Source organism: Eptesicus fuscus, chromosome 15 (assembly GCF_027574615.1).
Source record: "Eptesicus fuscus isolate TK198812 chromosome 15, DD_ASM_mEF_20220401, whole genome shotgun sequence".
NCBI classification, from domain to species: Eukaryota; Metazoa; Chordata; class Mammalia; order Chiroptera; family Vespertilionidae; genus Eptesicus; species Eptesicus fuscus.
In genome coordinates this window covers 69,557,410-69,572,918 of record NC_072487.1, presented here as the reverse complement: position 1 = coordinate 69,572,918, position 15,509 = coordinate 69,557,410, and the positions used below count along the sequence as shown (strand labels likewise).

The following is a 15,509-nucleotide window of genomic DNA, read 5'->3' as shown; positions in this document are numbered from 1 at the left end:
AGGCTGAGGGAGTCCCAGGACTGACTGAGGCATCTTTCTCTCGGGCCCTGCCCCGTTGGTGGCTTAAGGCTCCCTGCCTGTGTCTTGCAGGGTAAGGCCTAGACTTGGAACCATCACCAGCTCTGGGTCTGTACCTCCCTTTGCTTGTGGTTGATGGAGACGGGGTTGTGAGTTAGAACTTGAGAGTCAGCTGGGAGGGAGCCAGGAGCACTCCCGGTGGCCAGAAGGGGCTGATGGCATGGTCCCAGGCACTGACCTTGCCTATTGCAGTGTATGGACTTGGGTCCTCTGGGGCCAAGCGGGGAATACAAAGAAAAGCAAGATCCAGGTCCTGGCTATAAGGAGCTGACGGAGGAGCACCTCACCCTCAGACCTAGCCCCCTCTGTGCCTGAGGTCTGACACCTGACCCCCCGATCTGGGCAGGGAACAGCACCTGATGCTCCTGGCTTCGGTCAAGGATGTGGAGTCTGCGAGGGCTGGGCTGGCATTTGGATCTGTTCCTCAAGCCCGGTGGCTGGGACAAGGAGACTACTTCATTCATCATTCATTCATTCATTCATTCATGTATTCATGTATTCATTCAATGAATTCTGAGTGTGCACTACGGGCCAGGCACTGTGCTTGGTGCTGAGCAGTGGACAAGACAAAGCTCCCATTCTCATGGGCAGACAGACAGACAATGATTGTTTGAGGGAATGAAGAATGCATGATTGACTGTCAGATGGTGCTGAGTATTCAGATAGAGTAGGATGGGGGACAGTGAGTACTTGGGGGTATAGGCTGTTGGAGAAATTGGTCTGGGAAGTCCTCCTCACTTTTTGAGAAAACTGAATGAAGTAAGAATGGAGCCCTGTGGCTATCCGAGGAAGAGCACTCTGGGTTGAGGCCACCTCCAGAGCCCCATGGGGGGATTGCTCTGGCTCCATCTGGGAGCCTCCCAGAGGGCCAGGCATTGCCACTGTGCAGAGGAGAAGACCAGTGAATGACGTGGCCACCATCATGTGGCTTCTGGGGGTCAGAGCTGTTAGAATGCAGCAGCCAGTGGCTTCTTCACCTGCTGCAACCAGGACCGCCAACAGAGCCATGCTTCCGCTGTCCTCTTCCACCCCCTCCTCTACAGCCTCCCCATCCCTTTCCTACTTCCGGCGGCCCCTTCGTCTGCCTCCTGCTAGAACTTACTTTCTTTTCTTGGAGCTGAAAACTTCCTGCTCACGGCTGGGAAGGCAGCGCCAGGCCTGTGAGTGAGATGAGGCTTCTCATTTCTCATTCAACAAAAATTTATTGAGCTCCTACTGTGTGCCAGGTAGTAGGGATAGCACTGGAGCCAAAACTGACCCCCTCAAAAGCAACATTTATTGAGGCCCCGTTACCTGCATGGGATTTGAACTGTGTGTGATTCTCCCACTGATTCTTTGGGGTGAGATTGATTTTTCAGGTGAGGAAACAGAGGCTTCCACAGCCAAGCCATTGGCCCAGAGACCTCCAAGGCCTTGCTGACTTGAAACTCTGATAGCCGTCAACTCATGCCAGCGTCCTCGCTCCGTGCCATTGACTTCCTCAGATTCCACGCTCCACGATGGGGTTGTGCCCTGGCGCTGGGGTGTCAGGTGTGGGTGGGAGGAAGCCCCTTCCCTCCAGTCAAACCGCCCTATGGTCAGGCAATATGCCTAAGGGCTCTGAAAGCCCCTGAACTCTAGCCCAGTCGCCATGGCCACCACACAGGCAAGGGTCTGCATTGGCGATGACAGAATATGCATGGACTAGGACTTCATATCACCCAGTCTTTTAGCCTTTGTCTCTGCCTTGCTGGGCCTCCAGTCCCTCCATGCGCTCATCCCACACTCCTGAGTGGTCTTACGGGCCATCCCCCATTGCCAGGGCTCCCTAGCCTTTGATCTGGCTGGTGGGGTTGGGGGATTCTTTTGTGAATGGGTTTTCCACTTGCCCAAGCCTTGGGCCAGGCAGTTTCTAGGCACTTATTAACAAGAGGAAATGTCGAGGGAATGAGCTGAGTTCCCTCATGCCAGATCGCAGCTGGCCTCATTTCTGGCCGGCCTGGCGGTGATCGTGCTGCAGTCCATCTCTCTCCAGCCAGCAAAACCTCAGGCCCATGCATGCGGCCTCCTCGGCGTTGGGCTTGGAAGGAGAATGTGAGAGAGTCTTCAAATGGGAGCCGAGAAAGGGACAGTGGAGGTCGGATCCCATCAGAGCTGCAGGAACCTGAGTGATGAGCTGGCCCAACCTCTTTGTCAGGCAGATAAGCATAGTTTAGAGAGGCCAGGAACTCCCCAAGGTCATACAATAAGGTGGTGACAGAATCAAGACTCGAACCCAGGACTCTTTTGCTTGCTAGTAAGAATGCTAGTACGAATCACTTCTCCTGTGCTCACATCTTCAACCTCCGAAGGGAGACGTAGTCTATAGCTCTCATCTCCTCCTCACACCACCTGCTAGAAAGAGAAATGCATTGTGGTTTTCTGAGGGGTCCAGGTATAAGATGTTACAAACTCGGCTGGAACTATGAGCTCCAGGGGGTTTCTTCTGGACTGTCCTGGCTTGTTCGGGGCACGGCCCAGGGACACTCATGGCTGGGGTCCGAGCATTGCCTCTCAGCCACAGGTCTCTCCCCGGGGGCTGGGAAGATGCTACAGTAAATCCTGTAGTCGGACGCTCGGTGAATTCACCATCAGCGGCTGGAATGCCTGACCCGGCCAGCCGCCACTCACAGCTCCTCTCGTGGTCTCTGGCCAGGCCTGCCAAGGCGGGTCTTGTGGAGTGAGTCAGGCAGGCAGACCCTAGAACTGAGAGCTGGGAAGGCCCAGCCCTGGCTTCCACTCCCTTGGTGTGTGTGGCTCGGGGACAAGTGGGATTTGCCCAAGGCCACACGCCATCGGGGCGGGCAGGACTCTAACACGGTGCGTTTTGGTTTCAAGCTCAGGGCTCTTTCCAGTTCTCCGACTGTGGGGAGGAGGGAGCAAAGTGAGAGGGATCTCATGTTTCCACGTGGGGAAACTGAGGCCAAAGCAGACAAGAGTTTTTAGCCGTGGTCACGCTGTGGGCTGGGGATGTGGTCCCCAGAGTCCCCAACTTGAACTAGAGCTGTCCCAGAGCTACCGGTGGCTCTGGAATCCTGGTGAGAACTCTACCTGCCTACCTCCTTCTTATTCCCCGGGGGTCACTTTTGGGGGGGGCTTCCCTAGTGGATTTCAAAAGGGCCGGGTGAAAACATGCTCAGCATCGTGAGAAAGAGTGCTGGGGGCCTCCGGTCTCTCCATGTGGGCGCACATCTGGAAAAGAACATCTGGAAAAGAACGCGGTGCTTGGAGATGCCGGTTAGATTTACGCGGGAACTTCTGACTCTGGAGAATCGAAGCGTTGTCAAGAGTCTCCAAGATCCTTCTGCAGGCTCTTCCTAGAGATCATTAAGTATTCCCACTGTTGATGCAAACCCTCACCAGCACGTGGTGATGGCACATTAGAGTTTGCCAGGGGCTGGATTACAAACATCTGGCCTCTTCTTCAGCCCAACTCTGCCAGGTGAGTTGGGCAGGGCTGACCATTTCTCAAGCCAAGGAGCTGAGCCTTCGAGACCTTGGTAGGACTGCAGATCTTCAAGCTGCACGCTCCCTCCTCCCGCCCCCCGCCCTTACAGCCCACCTTCTGGAACAGATCATCTGGGTAGACACTGTGGGGAAGTAGGGCCTCCTCAGCCCTCAACGTCTTGCCATGGATGCGGCCACGAGGACTGTCCCTGTTTTCATGTCTATCGTCTCGCCCCAGAGCCAGCTTCTGTCTTCTCCTGGGCCTTGTTCTGCTCAAAGGACGAGGCGTTCAGTTCCCCAGGGAGGCCTGACCTGGGGAAGTGGAGAAACCATGTGGCGAAGGCCCCGGCAGGGTGCCAAGCTCATTGCTTGGGCCTCGGGCCAGCCTGCTACAGCCAGGAGCTCCGGCCTGAGGAGGAAGGTCCCGTGGCTGGCCAGGCTGGGAGTGCACGCCATGCGCGAGCAGATGCAGGCAGACAGGGAAGCAGGCCATCAGGGGCCCTAGGGCGAGTGTCAGAAATGGGCTGTCACTCAGTGGTGGAGGGATGAGGCGAGTTAGCAGGATGCTGGGGCCTTGGGCATGTGCTGGGCCTCAGTCTCCCCATTGAGGCAATGAAATGCTGAATGTCAGGAATCCGGGTCTTTTTGTCTCAGGCCATCCGTGATTGTTCCAATCAAAGATTCGTTCCAGCACTTTTTTGTTGTTGTTAATCCTCACCCAGGGATATTTTTTCCTGTTTTGACTTTTTTAGAGAATGGAAGGGAGGAGAGGAGGGAAAGAGAGAGAGGAGAAACATTGATGTGAGAGAGACACATTAATTGGTTGCCTCCTGCAAGCACCCCGATCTCGGCCGGGGATCAAACCTGCAACTCAAGTATGTGCCCTTGACTGGGAATCAAACCCATGACTCTTCGGTGCGAGGGTAGATGCTGTAATGTCCAGGAATGTTCCAGCACTTTTAAAGCTCCAGTCTTTCCCCCCAACCATTGTGCTCTTAATTACAAACCCTAGATTCCTGAAGGTCATCTGCTGGACTCCTCCGAAGGGAGGGAGACTGAAGATGGAGACAGGGCTGGGTATTGCAGCCACCAAGCATGTACAAGCAGAACCAGTCCGCAGCATCAGTCATGCCACTCCCACTTGTGCGTCGGCCAGGGTTCTCCCGAGCCCTTGGAGAGACCCAGGCTTGTAGTCCTGTCTCTGTATTCAGTGTCCAGTCATAGCCAAGAGAACGGGCACTGGAGCCAGACTGCCTGGATTCAGATCCCAGGCCTGCTATTCCATAGCTGTGTCACTTTGAACAAGTGACCTAGCCTCTGTGGACCTCAGTTTCCTCATCTCTAAAATGGGCCAGTAATAGGACCTATCTCCTTGGGCTGTTGGAGTTTGCTATTCCTGTCACTGTTGTCATCTCACTGTCACCTCCCACTGGCTATACTCTGGCTGCATTTCGTCTGCCTCCCTTTGGGATGTGACCATTCTGATGGTCTCTGCCTTGCTCACGCCTCAGAGACGTGCCCTCACATTGCCGCTGCCTCCGTGTGGCGGCCAGGGCTCGCCCTCGGTGCGACATCTCAGCTCGTCCCCTCGGGACCCCTCATTGCACAGCAGAGAGTGCTGAGGCTCAGGAGGCCCGTGGGCGGGGGAGCCAGGACTGGCATCGGGTTGCTCTGGCTGCAAAGCCTCACCTGTCAGCCGGCCTGGCAGAGGGGGCTGAGAGGAGTCCTTGAGCCAGCCTGGAGTGGCCTCTGAGAGAGACCCATGGGTTTGAGACCTCCCTGGGGCCTGCTGGGTGCACATGTATTGGACCTGGCAGCCAGGATCAGTGCCTGGGGGATGCTGTCAGGCTCTGCATCCTACTCCAGGCTCCTTCCCCGAGGCTTTGTCTACGGGTTGGGAAGCGTTCTTAGGGATCACACACTCCAGCCTGAGCACGGTCAGAAAAAACATGAAATTTCCCTGAAAATCTATGGCTTGAATTCAAGGAGAGGGGAGAACAGGTTTCTGTAAGCTCCAAGCTTGAGGGCTTTCTTTTCCTTTTGAAGTAGAATGGAGTTATCCCCTGCCACGCCAGGAACATCCCCACAGCTGGTGTTTGTCCAGCTGCCCGTCTCACCAGAGAGCAGGGAGTTGGGTCAGGGAGGGGGCGAGAGGCCAGACCTGCCTGGGGCGGGCAAAATGACCTCTCTCTCAGCTGCCGAAACTCACCTGTGGCAATGGTGCTGCTGTTCACCGCAGTATAACCTGGACACTTACCCTTCCAGAGTCTCTCTAGCTGTAAAATAGGGACCATGATTCCACAGGGTGGCTTTGGAAGACCATGTCACCATCATACAAGGTCTGAGCTGGAAAATGCCGCACAGGCCTCCCCTTTGACCAGTGGGGAAACTGAGGCCTACAGGGGAAAGGGTGGCTTTTATAACTCAGCAAGTCAGCAGCCGGTCTCCAGGCCTAGACCCACATTCCTGATCCCCCCACTGCATCGGGACCAGGGCTCAGATTGACCGTGGCATCTCCACGCTGGGGAGCCAGGCACCGGTTTCTTTTCAGAGACTCTGGGGACATAAGAAGAGGCTCAATGTCCCTGGGCCCCACCTGAGAAATTCTCTAGGTGGAGTGTTGAGGGCATGGGGTGATCCAGGACCTCACTTGTTGCCCAGATCTCAGAACCAAGGAGTGAGACTGCATGGACATGTCCTGTGTCCCCCTGGGGGTCTGGATCGCAGCCACTCAGAAGTATAAACACTAATTCATAGATGTTTGTTCTCTCTTGTGCCCTCAGGGGTTTCCTGGAGACTTTGGGGAAAGAGGCCCCCCCGGACTGGACGGAAACCCCGTAAGTATCTCAAGTCTTTGGGACCAGGAGAGAGATTCGGAGGGAACTTACCCAGGTTTTAGGAACCCAACTTTGGGGTTGAATGACTGTCAAACCCTAGCCCTGCTGCCTACTAGCTGGTGCTCTTGGACAGAATGCCTGCCTCTTCTGGACCCCAGGCTCCTGTGTACTGTGGATGCCCTGTGACCCCGCCCCGCCAGAGAGCCCCCAGCCCTGAGCCTCTGGTCCCAAAGCCCCAGGCTGTGCTCCATCCTCAAGGACTTAGGAAGGCTCGCGGGTCACTCCGCACCGGGGAGGCCAGGGCTACTGCCACCTCACAAAGCACCGGAAATGTTTATGAGATGGCAGCAGCCCGGGAGCAGAGAGTTTGCAGGCCCCGTGTGAGAGGAGAGCGAGTTCTAAGGAAATCGCCAGCACAGGCCTGTTCATAGGGTCTGTAAACAATCAGAGAAGCCAGGTCAGCTTGCCCTGCGGAGCTGAGCCCTGCCTTCCCCGTCCTGTCCCAGCCTCAGGCTCGGCGGGAGAGCAGGCCTTGGGGGGGGGGGGGGGGGCAGGGCATGTTCAGAGCTCCTTGGAGCACCTGCCCTGCCCCTCCCCCTCCATGGGGCTTCCCTCCGGAGCAGCTGTGCCAGCTGTGCTTTCTGCAGAGGTGGCTGCTGGATCCGTCCTCAGCACCTGATTCTGTTCTCATTTCAGTTCCACAAATGCTCCCAGGGGCCGACCCTTGGGCTCCCTTGGGAGCTGAAGCCCTGGCCTCAGAGCCAGGTGGACCTGGGTTTGAATCCTGCCGCACCACTCGCCAGCGTGGCACTGGGACAAACCAGTTCCCCTCTCTGGCTCTCAGTTTCCTAGTCTGTAAAAAGGGGAGGGAGGTGGTTTAGAATGCCGGCCTCAGAGGGCTGCTATGAGAATGAAACGAGAGGGCAAGGGGTTCGGCCCATGACCAGTGTTCACCGGTGTTCCTAGTCGGGGGTGTGCACAGTTCCTGCCCTCGAGGAGCTCGTGGCTGTCTCCCCGTTATCGCACGAGGCGCAGAGTAGGTTGGTGGGATCAAGGAGGTCCCGGGTGCTGAGGAGGAGGGAGAGGTGGAGGGAAGCCTCTTGGGAAAGGTGACATTAGAACTGGGTTGAAGAAAGGTGAGGAGACATTCCAGGTGGAGGAAGGAGTACCAGCAAAGGCACAGAGGGGCGGGGCCAGGGCCTTTCCTCCAGGGGATCTGTCCTCGGACCAACGGTTGTAATGTGTGGTGTCAGGCCAGGCCCCCTGGGGAGGGGCGGGATGTCTTTACACTCGTGGCCCCAGGAGCAGGAAGAGGACCGGATGTGTGGTCCCTGCCCTGTCACACAGTTGTTGCGTGGCCTTGGACAAGTCACGTTCCCTCCCTGAGCCTCGGTTCCCTCATTGGAAAGCCAAGGCTGTTTCTCACCTCCTCCTCTTCTCCGTGGTGGCTGGAGTCACGACCTCCGTCTGAGCAGCCCTGGCTTGCACAGATGATGGCAGGCAAACCCCCGGATGGTGTGGGCAATTCTCACGGATCATCACCATTTCTAAAGCCCCCTATTTTTATTCGCATCTTTGCATTTTGAACGTGATCCAAATCCCTCTACCGCCTTCTCTGGGGCAAGCAATTGAAGGTCTGTTTATAGAGAAGAGGAAGGAGAAACTTGCCCACGGCCGCACCCAGACACATCTCACTCCTGGGCAAGAGCTCCCCCAGCGTCTCGGAGGCTTGGGGGGCAGAAACCTGTGAGCCTGTGGGGGTCCAGGGCCCCGGGCGCCTCTTGGCTGAGAGAGCAGGGAGCTAGCCTGGTGGCTCTCTGCTTGCAGCTCTTGCCACTGTTATTTTCTTGCACTTGACCTTGAGGAAATCACTTAACTCTGGAACCTCAGTTTTGCCATCCATAGAGTGAGGGTGAAATGAGACCTGGCTCGAGCACCCTGCACATCCTTAGTACCATGATCAGGATTCGGCGCAGTCCTTCATACTTAACCATCTGAAGCTGCCCGACTTGGAAATCCAACCTCCCCATTTTACGGATGCGGAAAGCTGATGCCAGAGCGGACCAAGGGTCTTGTTCAAACCTTAGACCAGGCTCTGGAGAATCACCAGTCAGGGACGAGGAGTGGTCAGCTCAGAGGACTCCACGAGGCACCCATGTGGAGGGGGTGGCCCAGGAGAAAGAAGGGCAACTAACCTCCTTGGTTTCTCTCCATTTGCAGGGAGAACTGGGCCTGCCAGGGCCCCCAGGAGTCCCCGGCCTCATTGTAAGTACACAGATGCCTGGGAAGGGGAGAGGCAGGGAGCAGGGTGTGGGGAACAAGCAATAAGACCTGCTGGAAAGGCCCCTCTCAAACCCAGGAGGAGCTGGTGTAGCAGGACAGACCAGTCTGAGCGGGGGGGCCTGAGGGAGGACAGTCCTACTGTGTGGCCTCAGGTGCATTACCTAGCTTCTCTGAGCCCCTTACTTGCTGCCTGCCCATCGCTCTGGAAGGTGGTGTAGACAGGTGATAGCAAGGCCATTTGACAGACAAGGTGCTTCAGGTCCAGAGAAGGAAGTGACTGGCAGAGGAGCTGAGGCTCTGGGCCACATGGGCAGTCGTCTTCATCCTTGTCTTCAGAGCACTGACTTTGGAGCCAGACCACCGGAGTTCAAGTCACAGCTCTGCCACATCCTGGCTGTGTGCCCTGGGCCAAGTTACTTACCCTCTCTGAGCCTTAGTTCCTCACCTTTAAAATAGGGATGGTAGTAGAACCTTCTTGGGGTGGTTGTGAGGATTAATTGAGGAATTGCATGTACAGTCCTTGTCATGGGGTCTACCACTCAGTTAATGTGCAGTTAGTGGGAAATATTGTTGTATTAATTACCGTTATTACCTCCTGATGTGCCTGGGACTGAGAGAGGCCTGTACACAGGGAGGTGGGAGGCATCTGACTTCTTTCTCCATATAGATTGAGGTAGGCCTTCTGGAGTGTGTGGTTCTGTTAGCCAAAACCAGGGCCACCTCTTCAAGGGTGAGCCTTGGCCTTGGGCCTGGCCCCAAGGGCCAATGAGAGACCTGAGTCTGGGAAAAGACTCTAGGAACTTCCCCAGGGTTTGATGCCCCCTCTGTTCTGTCCTCAGAGTCATTCCTTGTGGGGTTTGAGTCTGGGGGCCCTTGGGGATCACTGTAGACTGTTCCTTGGTGGTTCGGCCACTCCAGCAAGTTTGCTGAGAAATTCTGTTCAGAGGGAGGCTAGACCCCTAGCCAGTTTTTCTCAGTGGTTAGAGCGACAGCCTGCAGACTGAAGGGTTTGATTTTGATCAAGGGCACCAAACCTACCTCAGTTGCAGTTTTGGTCCCTGCCCCTGGGGAGGGGATGGGTCTGTGGATCCTTATTGTTCTGGGGAGGCCTGTCCTGTGAAGAGGGCCCAGTCCTGTGTGCCTGCTCAGATGGGTGGAGGTTCAGATCAACCTGTGTCCAAATCCTGGCCTCCCCTCCCCCGGCTTTGTGGTCTTCCGTTATGGCCTTGCTTCCTTAAACCCCAGGGATCCCATCTGTAAGATGGGATCGCTGTGCCCACTCTTGAGAGGACCACAGATCCACACAGGCAGTCTAGTCTCATGTCTGAGAAGGAACCAGATCGCTTAGGTTCAAATCCTAGCTCTACCTTTCATTTAATTGCAATTCTGAGTACATTTTTTTTCACCTCCTTGAGTCTTAATGTCTTCATCTGTAAAATGGGGATAGTATTAGTACCTAACATGGAGGATTATTTAAGGAAACTAGTACATATAAAATGCCTAGTATATAGTAAGCACTCAAGAAGCACTAGTTGTAATAATAGTGGGTGATGATGATGATGATGATTGTACACCCATACACAGGCATTTTGTCCCTGGTAGCAGCTGTCTAGACTGCTGCATTGAACAAGATTTCAAAGTCACGTTGGAACTTAGTGAGGGAGGATGCTGAGATTGACTGGTGATGCCTGCTTGGTCTGGGATGAGGACGTGTCAACACTTGAGTCATCCATTTGTCACCCGCGCTGTCCTTTGCCGGGCACCTTGTTTGGCACAAGGCGCTGACCTAGATGCTTTGGAAAAATAAATCTGTGCGCCGAGCGTTAGAGAACCTGATTCATGGGGACTTTCCAAGGGTCCGAGTCCAACCTCGACGCTGGGCAGAGGTCTCTGGAGCATCTTGGTCATACGGTCGTGAAACTCCAAGGTGAACACCCTGGTGTTAGCCGCGCCCTCCTGTGGGAGCCCCACCGTTTCCACAGAGCTCTCATTGTGCAGATGCCCCTGTGAGCTGAGCCAAGGCCTGGTCCTGCCCTGGGAGAGGCTGCTGGGGACGTAAAGGCGGTCATTGTCTGTCCTTCCCCAGGCTCCTTCCTCAGGCTATAGGATCCGGCCCCTAGAGCTTTCCTGAGGGGATGTTTATGTATCCTGGCTGTCATCCTTGGCACGGATTCCTGTTTGTCCTTGTCCTGGCGTCCACGAGATTGACTCCTCAGAGGGGCAAGCGTAGTGCTTGGCCGAATGAATACCCACAGATTCTGGAGATGGAGACTCTGCCATCACAGCCCCGGGCCCTCCTGGCTCTTTACAGAGCTCGTGCCCACCTGTGCTCCCCTTTCTCGCTACAGTTAGTGTTGCCAGATTAAATACAAGACGCCCAGTGAAATCTGAATGTCAGCTGCAACGTTTGGAACACATGTATGCTGAAATATCGCTCGCTGTTTATCTGATATTCCAATTTAGCTGGGCAGTCTATATTTTTATTCCGTCTGGCAACCCTATGCGCATGGTTTCTTAGGTGAATCCCATTTGACAGATGGGAAAACTGAGGCCCTTGGTCAAGGTCACATAAAAGGCAGGAGAGGAGGGAGGCATAATCGAAGGCCATGTCTCCCAACTCCTAATTCGAGGCACTCCTCTCCCTGCTCCCTTCTGAGGGTCTTAGTTGGGGGTGAGCCCTGGGCATCCCAGCGTTTCTCAGATGATGCACCCACCCCCTCATGATAACCCTTTCCAAAGAGCTGATGAGTTTTTCCTTGTGCCTCTGCTGTTTTTAAATTCCCTTTCTGCCAAGGTGACGGTCCCTTTCTCCGTGTGGATCACAGGGCTGGATCTGAGACCACTAAGTCACTGCTGCCCACCCTCCACCCCCAATCCTCCCCCCGCGCCCCCCCCCACCCCCCGCAAACAGAGCCCCCTGCAACCCAAGGTTTCCCAAAGAGTGGGAAACAAAGGAATTTTCTAACCAGGGTTAGAAGGGGAGATGGACTGTGAGTCACCTTCGGTTTCCTAGAGGATGTGGGTTTTTAGCTGAGCACATGGGAATTCCACGTACTGGTATCATTTCAGTGGATATTCAGATTTATTCAAGGCCTTCTGTCTGGTCAGCTGAAGCCATTTGCATGCAGACTGAAGCCTAAACGTGCCCTGTCCCCTGGGTCTTTGCAGCCGGGAGGAAGGAGAGGAGAGAACAGACAAACATTCACGGGACGCCTGTCAGCTGTGTGTGCTGGACATACCTTAGGCTGCGGGAGCCTTGAGCTACTTGAGGTGCTGCACAGCCTGGTCACCCGGATGGGGAGGCTGGGGCCCGGGGTCACCACTAGGGACTTGCAGCCCAGGCCCTTGTGGCCCCCTGCGGCCTCTGAGGTGAGACTGCCTCGAAACAGCCTCCTTTGAGTAATTGAAACCTTTTGGCTGGGCCTCAAGAAAAATGTGCCTGGTTCCAGAATCTGCCCAGCAAAGAAGATTCCCGTCTTTTGCATTCTGAGTGACACAGAAGGGATGTTGGCTCCTCCATTTAATGAGGCCCAAAGCATATGTGATCTGGCCCAAACCCAGAATGTGGGGGATAGTAGACAAGACCACCATAATCTGTCACTAACCCATCATTGGGGTTTGTTTCATTGTCTATAAAGTGAGGCCAGGAACCCCAATCACTGATATTTGCCAAACCCTGCGCCAAGTACTTAATCATCACAGCAAGTCTCTGAGGGTAGGGAGTGGGATTACCATTGCACAGGTAAGGAAGCCGGGGCTCAGAGAGGCTGGAGCCCCTGCCCAAGGTCACACAGCCGAGAGGCGGGACCTGGGCCTGTGTGCACAGCTCATGCTCCTCACATTACACCCCACGGCCAGCTCCACACGACTTCTGTGCTGAGTGGGGACAGCGGAGGTGTCAGAGCATGCACTGGGCGTGCCCGGGGCTGTTCTGGGTGAGAAATGGTGCCTTTGAAGGTCACCCAGGAGCCAGGACTGGCCACAGCCCCAGGTCCCTGTCCCCAAGCTGGGGGCCCTCAATCAGCGTTTCTGGAAAAGAGGCCTTGTCGCCTTTAAGGCAGTTCCAGGAAACGCTGCTGCAAGATTTTTTCCCTAGGGGTTTTGTAAATAAGAGTTTGAAGGTTTTTTTGTTTGTTTGTTTGTTTGTTTTTTCATCTATTCACTAGGCTGCTTTTAGTGGCTCCTTTGGGGCACGGGGGCGGGGGGGAGGGGAGGAGGGGGGAGTGGTGGCCACATAGGCACACACATCGATGGCCATCAGCGTGGAATTGGCTTGGAGTGAAAGCCACGTGAGGTTCTGAGACCAGACAGCAGGGGCCTGACCTGCCTCCGGAGTCTGGTCACCCGGAAGGACAAAGTGGGTGTTCACAGTGTGAGCACACGGTATAGGAAACAGTGGCCGAGGGTGTCACAGCTAGAGAGACAGCAGGGCAGACAGGTGAGGCGTGTGAGGGAGGGAGGCCCGGCCAGCGCCTCACCATGAAGGGCGGGCATCGGAAGCACCCTGGGTTGTGTCTTCAGGGGTCCCTGGCAAACCCCACGGCGTACTTCGGGGGGAGCGGAACTCGTGCCTGTTTCTGCATCTGAAGCCTGTCCCCAGGCCCTGTCACTTAAGGGCGATGGCGATGAGAAAGGCATCCTTGGTCCTGCATGGAGTGAACAGTCAATCGAGGGCTAGTGAGCATGGCCCGTGGGGCAGACAGACAGACCTGGGTTCCGGTTCGGCCTCTGCCCCCTACTCCTGGCTTAGTCCTTGTGCAAGTTGCTTCACCTCCCTCAGAGCCTCGGTTTTCTCCTCTGTGAAGTGGAGTGGGACTGAGAGGGGTGCTGACCTCCTGGGGTTACTGTGAGCTGCCCTCACCGGGGTTCCTGGCACAGCGTAAGCGCTTGCTAACGAGGATCCGATGAGACTGGAAGTGTCGAGCGTGGAGTCTGGCACACAGTAGGAGCTCTGTAAGTGGTTGCAGATGTGGTTGGCTGTGCTCTTGGTGGGAGCCAGCGAGATGAGGGCAAAGTGTGTAAAGCCATGTCTGGGAGCTTAGGCAAAGTGGAAACAGGATCCAAATTAAGGGTATTACTCATTGTTCTTTCCTGTGGGGACACGACATTGTGTGTTGCTCGGCCAGGCTGCCCGTGAGGGTGTCTAGCACACAGCAGACGGGCGTTCTTCAGGCTGTACTGGAGGGGAAGTGGTCTTCTCTGTTCCTCCCCCAAATGCGTTGATATCCCAGCATGGGGCTCCCGTCCACACGAGGAAGACCTGCCCTAAGTGAGCGCCACCTCCCCGCCACGTCCCCTGCAGCCAGAGTCGAGTTTCCGTGACTCCTTGCCCCCGGGGGTGGATGCCCACGCTGGGCCCCGCCCCACCACACACAGACCCCTTTGGGGAGGCCTGCAGGGCGGTGCTGCGGTGGCTCCCGTGGGCCCACATGGGCGTCACTCAGGCCTGTGCTGAACCCGGTCCCCTCACAACGGGCCACTTTCAGCCTGGAGCGGGGAAGAAGGAGCCTGTGTTCCTGGAGCTGCCGTTGGCCCTGTGCCCGCCCGGGGCCGCGTCGGAGCCAGCGTGCCAGCAGAGCCCGCTGTTTATTTGTGCAGCACGGGGAACGTGGGGCGGGCCACCCCTCTCTTCCTCCAGCCAGGATCAGAGAGCCGGAGAAGCCAGAGTGGCCTGCCCAAGTGCCTTTGGCCAGGGATCCGGGCTTCACTCCCCCTTCCCCAAAGGGTACTTCAGAATTGCCTAGCCGCCCTGGAGACGGACTGCCGGGCATAGATCCCCGCTCGGCCCCTCTCTGATTTGCTCAAGCCCTGACCTCTCAGGGCCTCAGTTTCCTCCTCTGTGTAGTGGGGCCTGTGGCAGAGGGGTCTTTAAGGGCTGGAGTGAGGAATAATTGAACTGAGACAGTTAGGTGTTGAGCACAGGGCCTAGCCACCGGTGCCGCGTGTGTTACTATGACCCCCGTGACACTGACGCCCGCTCCCTCAACAACAAGAATTCCAGATGGGAACTGAAAGCAGGCTTTCTTCGCAAAGGCTCCCCTCGAAGGCCTGGTTTGACCCAATCAGGTGAGGGTCTTGAGGTCCAGAGAGGGAAGGTGTTTGGCCCAAGATCACACAGCAAGCAGGACCACAGCATCTGCCTCAGCTCATCTAAGTCATTCGGAGGAGGGGTCTCGGGTGGCGATTGAGAATCAGCATGGCCTCAGCCAGGCCGTGCCCAGGCTGTGGCTCTGCACCTCCCTTCCTCTCCCCTCGGGGTGCTCCGCTGCAGGGGCCAGGCAGGAATGGGATTTCTCATTCTCTGCCCGGCCTCCCTCTCCGAGACGTCTCCAGGCAGCCTGGCGCCCTGGGGCAACCTGTGGTCCTCCTGGCCCAGGGATGGGGGACACTGAGGCCCGGAGAGGTCAGACATTGATTGGCTCACGCAGCAGCCAGACGTTTAGATCTGTCACAGACACAGAAAAGGGGGAGAAGAGGGTATTTCTAGGGGCTCCCTTTCTGTGGTGGTGTGGGCTTAATATTATGGCTGTGGTTGGCTGACAGGTAGTGACAAGGCTGGATGGGAAGTGAGGAGATTTGAGAGAATGATGGGCCTGTTTAGAGAAAATACAGTCACTCCATGAACCATGGTTTCTCGCCAGACAATTCTTGTTGTGGGGCTGGCCTGTACGGTGTAGAATATTTAGCACACGCACGCACGCGGACACACACACACACACACACACACACACACACACACCCCGCCTCCACCCACTGGAGGCCAGTAGCCCCCCTTTGGTTGTGACAACCAAAAATGCCACCAGACATGGAAGTCCATAACTCTTCGAAACAACGCCTGGAGGTACA

General features: G+C 56.0%; 1 protein-coding gene across 1 annotated transcript in view; it reads left to right on the top strand.

The window, feature by feature from the left end:
- Positions 1–15,509, top strand: part of COL27A1 (collagen type XXVII alpha 1 chain) — a 124,788-nt gene that overhangs the window by 43,570 nt on the left and 65,709 nt on the right. The window contains exons 13-14 of the mRNA XM_008155255.3: positions 6,327–6,380; positions 8,601–8,645. Of these exons, the coding sequence (XP_008153477.2) occupies positions 6,327–6,380; positions 8,601–8,645 (99 nt within the window). The remainder of the gene's footprint in view (positions 1–6,326; positions 6,381–8,600; positions 8,646–15,509) is intronic.